Source organism: Mesitornis unicolor, unplaced genomic scaffold (assembly GCF_000695765.1).
Source record: "Mesitornis unicolor isolate BGI_N332 unplaced genomic scaffold, ASM69576v1 scaffold47268, whole genome shotgun sequence".
Taxonomy (NCBI): Eukaryota; Metazoa; Chordata; class Aves; order Mesitornithiformes; family Mesitornithidae; genus Mesitornis; species Mesitornis unicolor.
In genome coordinates, this window is record NW_010200694.1 from 5,286 (window position 1) to 13,067 (window position 7,782).

Sequence of the window (7,782 nt, forward strand, 5' to 3'; positions counted from 1 at the left end):
ATCCCTTCATTTTGGCCATTTCCAATAGTTGAACCTGCTTGCTTTTTTGTTTTACTTGTGGTTTGGTGTAGGTCGTATAAATCACATTGGTATCCTTAATTATTAGTATGTTTTGTGTTGATTTTTTAGGTGGTCTTCTGCACAGATTAGTACATTTCATGTCTAACTGAATTGTTACATAAATGAAAATATTTTCTCTTATCAGAAGTAAAATGCTTTCTATGGAGACTTCGGCTTCTGATGCCAGGACTCTTCTGAAGAATTACTTGTTTGCTTGGTTTAAAGGAAGATGATGATGAAATGAAGTCTGAGCATGTTCAGAAAGCTGTTGACCCCTTCTATCATTGATGAATGCTGTCATGGACAACTTCAAAGGGTAAAGACAATATTTTTGTGAGACTGTTTCAAGCTGCTAGTGCTCTGATGTAGGAAGCAGTGGGTTAAGTTTTATGGTTTAGATTAACTGCCCGGAACTCTTTCACTCTTAAAACCATTCACAAGTTGTGGGAACATATTAGAGAAAACAATTTGTTGGAGTAGCTGTTCAGCTTTCTGTATGAGCTGTCTTTGAAGGGTGTATTTACTCTCCAGATAATAACATAGTCTGGATATACTTGAGCTTGCTTGAAATGAGCTAATTCGGGTCCTGGGAGCAGTCTTATTGCAAAATACAAGCAGTGAAGTAACTTAGATTTTGTTGAGCTGTGTACTGCTGCGGCCTGACTAGGTACCCCAATACTTTGTTTACAGTCAGTTTTAATTTAAATATTTCAAAACTATACCACTGATAATTTTAGCTGTACCTTTTGATGTTCTTCTTCAGTTGTTTACTGAAAGGGCCAGGTTTCATTTCATACTTGATTTCATTTCCATAAGACAGTGCAAGATATTTTTTAACCATGAGTCTTTTTGTTGCTTGAGGTCTAGTTTTGGCTAATGGTTCTTCATAGTATTCTCTTTTTTTAAACACAGTAAATGGAAAACTACGCTTGGTAGCTTCCAACTAAATAATTGTCTTAAAATAAAATGTAATAGTTTATTAATATTTTAGTAGCAATGCTTTGTTTAAGAGGGTATTCGAAAGTGTACAGTTTGCTTTCTAAGAATATTTTATCCAGTCATTATGTTTATTAATTCTGTTTTCTCAGCTCTTTTCTGAGACACCACAAGCAGTTAATGCACTTTATAAAGGACTCCTGACTTTTTGCATCTTCCCAAGTCCTAGCTAGATGCCACCAGTGTTTCCCATGTTAACAGTTCTGAGCATGTTTTACTATATGTGCCTTCGGCGCCGAGCTAGGACGGCGACTAGAGGAGAAATGAACAGCCGGAGGGCTATTGAATCAAACACCCGAGCCTTACCTATCAATGTCGAAATAGTTCAGTATGCCAAAGAAGTGTTGGATTTCAGCTCTCACTATGGTAGTGAGAACAGCATGTCGTATACAATGTGGAATTTAGCGGGTATTCCAAACGTGTACCCCAGTTCTGGTGACTTTACTCAGACCGCTGTCTTTCGAACTTACGGGACCTGGTGGGATCACTGCCCTAGCGCTCGGCTGCCATTCAAGAGGACGCCACCTACCTTCTGTAGCCAGGACTATGTGGAACTCGCTTTTGAGGAACCAGTTTATCCCACGGCAGTGCACATCCTGGAAACGTATCATCCTGGAGCTGTAGTCAGGATTTTGGCATGCTCTGCAAACCCTTACTCACAAAATCCACCGGCTGAAGTAAGGTAATTTTTATTTTTCTCCTTTATGCTTTCCTGTAAGATGTTAAATTCTATGAATAATGCTGTTTAGTGAACTTCACTTCTTAGTATTTCTCTATTTTGTATCTGACCCACTAACTTTTTTTATTTCTGCGTATTTTGAAAATTGTGACACGATTTTATAGCAACTTTAGAGATGCAGGTTTTTTGTATGAATTAACGCAGCTCCTAATATCAGATTTAGTTTGTGTAATGATAGTTTTTGTGTTGGAAGTTTTATGAGCAGTAGTTATTATGTATGTGCAAAAGTCACTTTTTAAATGGCAGTTTTGAGTTTTTTCCAATGAGAAGAGCAAGTCTTGTAGGAAAGCCTGAGGATTCGTGGTTGCTGTGTCCTCCTGTGACAAGTAGCCGTAAACTCTTCCTTCTCCCTGCATGCTTTAGGTTGTAAAGTATCGTCTTTACTTTTGGTCTGATCAAAGGGTGTGAGCCACACTTCATTTTTACACTTGCTTCATAAACTAAAAGTAGCTAATTTGATCCTGTTGGTTTTCCTCATAGTAAGAACTCCTGATGAAATTCCAGTTGGGGAGGCAGGAAGGTGGGGACCTGGGGAATGGTAAGACAATAAAGAGAAACACTGTATGTGAGATGTGGAGCTATTACTGAGGAGGTAAGGAAATAGAAAGGGAAGGAGAAAGAGAACAGGTTAAAGTACATAGTGGGGGGGGAAAAAACTGGGAAAAACTATCAGTATATGCAATCAAAGTATTCTGTGTACATCAAAAAGAGATTAAATGATACCAAACCCATAAAGGAAAAGAGAACTGATTGAAGACAGACTTAAAAAAATTATCCTGTAGAGAATAATACGCCAGCAAATACGGTATTCCTTTAAAATGCACACTTTGGCAGTATAAGCAGTGTTAGCTTGGATACTGGATGGTTTTTTCCCTGACCTGCCTTTTATGGATACAGCCAAAAAGCATACTTTTAGGTCTAACTTAGTATTCCATGCTTCCTAATATTAGGCCATTGATGTTTATTCAAAATCAGGTGTTACTGTTATATACTCAGAATTTCCAATTAGTGTATTTTATGTGATTCTATTATCTACTGTTGTTTAGTAGTTTGTTTTACAGCAGTTGGTTGTTTTACAGCTATCAAATGAGTGTATGATGTATAGTTCTAAAGTAAACATCCGAATTCAAGGAGCAGCAGTAGATCAAACTAATAATAATAGGCTGCCTAACTTTAGGAGTGCATTTGCCAGTGTAATACAGAACTTATTTATAGGATCGTATGTGATAAAGGCAGCTTTTAAAACTTTTTAACTTGGAACCTATTTTGAAATTACTTTTGCCCCACTACTCTGTGAACTCTTCATTTTACTTTTCTTATGTAGATTTTACATCTTTTTGATGTAGCACAGATTTATGTAGAGATTATTTCTGTAACTGTTGATAATACTGCATTAGAGTAATAGTAAGTGCTGCAGGACAGTACAACAATATATATTTCTGAGTAATGAGTTACTGCTGCTTTATAACAGTGTCTGTATAGGTTCGGTTCTTAAAACATACACTTTTAGTTGTGTATAAAGACCAAGAGATGCTGAAGGAAAGCTCAAGAAATGTTATCTGAAGGAGCTATTTAGTAAGGTGCACTAAAAAGATAAAATTGTTCAGAGGGCTAAAAGAAGATGGAATTGAAAATACTATTATAAAACTTCTGGGAATGTGCTTTATGACTCCTCTTGAGATGCGATCAGAGTGACAGCTCAGACTTTGCCTTCATAAAAAAAAGGTGAAGTTTTGGTAGGACCCTGCTTTTTAAATTGTAGGGAGGAGTAGCTTCTGTTCTGTCTACCTGGGTTAACAACTTCTTTGTTTAGAAGGACGTTGTCTTGGGGAGCCTCAGAACCAGTTGTCTATGCTGTGTCTTCATTACTTGCCAGCCCTGATGCTAGGGAAGTGTTAGAGGGAGTTTCGTTTTTTCCTTTTGGTTTTCCTTTCCTCAGCAAGACTTGTCTGTTCAGAGCTGCACACTTGGTTTGTCTCCTCCTTTCTTATGAGAGAGAGAAACATGTCTTATGCGCAGTATCTTGGAGGGGAGGTGAAGGAACCCTCTCTCCACATGAGGTATGCTGTATTTTTTCCTCTGTCCGTTTGCTTACCTTTATGAGGGGAATATGAAGAGTTACAAGAAGACAGTCTCTTTTCTGCTTCAGTTCTTGGTCCCATGTTTTCACTTCCAAAATTCTGAGATGTCAACTAAGAATAACTTCTTTGAAGATGAAACACTGCTGATTATCTCTGGTGATTGTGTTTAACTAAAGTTTTGGACTTGAAGAACTGACATACTATCTTCTTGTGTTAAAAAAAGGCCATGTCCCAGTTACTCAGAGGGCACTTAAAACTTTGTTTTCCTCTTCTAGCTATTTTGATACTCAATTTTAAATCACCTTATTACCTAAAAACCTTAAAGTGCTGCTTTGTTTTTTCTGCTGACTCTGAATCTGTTTCTTTCTGAATACCAGTGTATAAAAGGCAGCTCATTAGAAAGGTTCCTTTTCACCAGTTCTTACTTTGATATAAAAAGAAGGCCAAATTAATGGTGGAGTCAAAAGTGTTCAGAGTGAAAAGTCTGAGACTTGTTTAAATGTTATGCTTAGTGAATTGTACTAGTCCCTCTGAGTAATCTTTTTTTCTCTTCATTTAGTATTTAAAAACATCTGTTCATCCAAGACTTTGCTGTATGCAGAAGCTTCTAACCTACAAATGGCTCTGTAAGGACTTGGTGTACTGCAGTCCTTGCCTAAGAGGACTTTATGTATTCTGGTGGAAAAATGACCAGCCAAAATAGTTGGCCAGTGTGTGTTGTTCTGTTGCTTGCTTTATGCTTCAGTCAGTAAATACTTCAGTCTTTCATAGTTCATGAAAGAATGACTTGTGTAGGTGTTCAGAAGGAGGTCTTTAGTCATGTTGCTCAGTTGCTGGTGCACTGACTACTGCTATCAGTCACATCTCTGTATGACATTGTCTCAGATCAGCTTTATTCAGAGTCTTTTTAGAGGCAGAATCGGCTCTTCATGGAATGGGAATAAGCATTTATTTTTCAGAATGGAATGTAGTGGTTTCTGCTGTCTTTACACATGGAGACCTTTTGTGCTTTTCATCAGTACCAGTTAGATTTGGTGATAAGTCTTTGGTAATTTCTTAAATGGTAGTAACATATGCTAGTATCAATGTACAGATTTCTTACATGAATTATTTGAGTGCTGAATCCAAGCAAAAATTAATAATCTGAGGTTAAAGGAATATTGCAGCATATAGTCTTGGTTTTTATGTGGTGAAAAAATCCTTCCCTTTTTTGTGTTATGTTGTGCTGTAATTATTACACTAGTGTAGCCTTGAGATTTTGTGCTGTGGTGCACATTCTGTGTGCTCAGGGTTTGGTGACAACAATGAGTCCTCCTTTGGCCAGCGGGAAGCGCAGAGCTCTACACAGGTGTGACTGGGAGACCGCACCTGACAGTGGCGAGAGCTGAACCCCACCAAGAGAGTTTTCTTTGATTCTCATAGTGTATCAGATTGATGGGTAAGATAGAGCTAGCTTCTGTATTGAGAAAAATGCTGCTGCTTTTTTCCGTTTCTTTTTCCTCCTCATTTACTCAGAAAGCTTATTCTTGGCGATTCCCTAGTGACTTCTTCAGTGTCAGTCCTTTTGAAACATTCTGATACTCCTAATGGTTAGCTGCTGTCAGACAGGAAGAGTCTGTGTGTGTTTAAATGGGAGCTTTCAAGTCGGAAATTACTTTTTCAGAAGTTTTTCAACTTTTTCCTTTTACAAAATTAACTTTGCTTTTTAAATTTTGAATATAAAAGAAAAAAATGGTCCTTGTTCTTCTGTCATGGTCTTTTCTTAACTTAATTTGGCAGTTATCTCATGTACGTTATAGTGACACCACGTATTCATGTGCTTTATAAAAGCTCAAAACCAGAGATTCCTGACTAGTCTGGGAAGTGTGGCAGTGCTTGGGGTGATATTGCACAGCATATGGCCTTACTGCAATGTGATGATTGCTTCTTTAGTAGATTAGAGATTGTTTTGTGGTTCTTTTTTTTCCTTGTTTGCCACAGATAAAGTAATACTGATTAGGTTTCTCACAGGTGAGATACATAATTATTTGACTGGCTGAGAGCAGTTCCAGGAGTACCAGTGGCAGCATTCTGCCTTGTGTGTTCCCACCATTTAATTTAATTTCTTTCATGTTCTTTAGAATTTTGATAGATGCTCTTTTGAACTATATTCTATATTTGATTTGTGCATTAGCAGCCTGGCTCAATATTTCCTGGCTTAGCTGTGTTTGCTGCATGTGAGGTCCTGTTCTCTTTCCGAAGGTCTTGAAGCCTGTAGAGGCAAAAGCTGCTGCAACCAGATGAGCAGACTAAGGAAGATGGACAAAGTAAAAGTCTTCCTCAGCTCCTGTTAGGAAGTTCATTGTATTTAGGCAATAGTCTCTCTCTGGAAGTCTAATCCAGGTGGGAATGTGGCAGATTTGTTTGCTGGCAGCCAGGATTGGGATTAAGATGTTTGATGGAAAGAAAATCTCCCATTCTGATAAAGGGAGTGAAACCAGAAAGGCAGTGTACTGAGTGTAAAATATGGTGGCTCTCTTCTAGAGAGTGGCATTCAGATGGCTCTTTCACTCTACCTTTTGTTCCCTGTGAATTTCGGATGAAGACACCCAAAACACTGCTGATACCATCAACACAACAGAGTGTGATAAGGGACCTTCAGGGCTGTATCTCACCTATATGTAACACACAGCTTAAATTCTAGCCATTTGCGTCCTTACTTATAACTTGTTTTGACGTCTTCAGGGAAACAGCTTTTTATTGTCCAGATGAATGTCAGAGAAGAATGAATTCTGGCTTCATGGGACAATCATTTTTAAGAAACCCATAAAAAGCTCGTGTGGACAGGGCAGTTATTTGAATTATCTTTTGCTATTTTAAATGCCCTGAGCATTCTTGGAGTCCTGTCCGCTCTCTCTGGTATTTCAGAATTGAACTCTCAAAGTAGAAATGAAAATCTGCTGCATATTCCCCGATAGTAATTAGACAGCTGTGAACTCTACTCATCACCTTGATCTGAATGGTTCTGAAATTGTTCTCATGATCTTCCCTGCCTTTTGTATTTACAAACTCATGGCTGTGGCCAGGGCTGCACCTTCCAGGTTATGTTGAACCTAGTGTGCAGAAGCATGTTAGCAGACAAAAGACGTTTTCTTGTAGGTAGCCTACAGATTAGTTACAAAGCACTTGCTTGGGTAAGAGCAGATGGTATGCTATGGCCTGTTCTTGTGTGTGGTGCCACCAAGGCAGAGGAGAACATCAAATCAACCTGGTAGACTTGAGGTTTTCTGGTTAAACCAACAGTGAACTCCTTTAAAATTAGATTGGCGGGCTGTTGATGGAAAGAAAACATTATTATGAGGACAGTGGAAAATAATCACTAATTGTCTTGTTCATCAGCACTTGGTATGTAATGTGGAGTTTCACAAAATTGTAAAAGGTTGTGCTATGTGTCTTTCCTTTACGCTTCTATAGTTTATTACAAAGACTGGGAACTAGAGACACTGCTTGCTGAAGGAGGTCATAACTCTGCAATCTGATGAACCTAGACCTCTAGATGCATTTTTTTTTTCCAGAGCTCCAAAGGAGAAGTCAATAACTGCGACACATTTTGTTAAAAGTTGATGGTCCAGCGTGTGCTAAATTTGTGAAAAAATAGCCTTGAGTTTCCCTAAGGGTAGTTTGAGTGGGTACATGAAAGTGTCTAAGCAAAATGTCAGATGGTGATCTGGATGTGTTCAAGAAAGGTCATGAGCATTGCCAACATGAAGTATTTGCTTAGGGAATCGACCTGTGCAAGAGGACGTGAGAGTGGGGCTACATCTGCTACTTTTTGCCATGCGCTGACATTCGTTTCCTAAACGAACAAAATCTTTTGTTACTAAGTCTCTTTTATAAAAACTGTTGCCCTTAGGGTAGAGTTGACCG

The 7,782-nt window shown here is 38.4% G+C and overlaps 1 protein-coding gene across 1 annotated transcript in view; it reads left to right on the forward strand.

Annotated features, from left to right (window-relative positions):
• Window positions 1-1,229: 1,229 nt before the first annotated feature.
• Window positions 1,230-7,782, forward strand: part of LOC104544854 (F-box/LRR-repeat protein 4-like) — a gene marked incomplete at its 3' end in the record, with an annotated part of 8,594 nt that continues 2,041 nt past the window's right edge. The window contains exon 1 of the mRNA XM_010189835.1: window positions 1,230-1,738. Within this exon, the coding sequence (XP_010188137.1) occupies window positions 1,230-1,738 (509 nt within the window). The remainder of the gene's footprint in view (window positions 1,739-7,782) is intronic.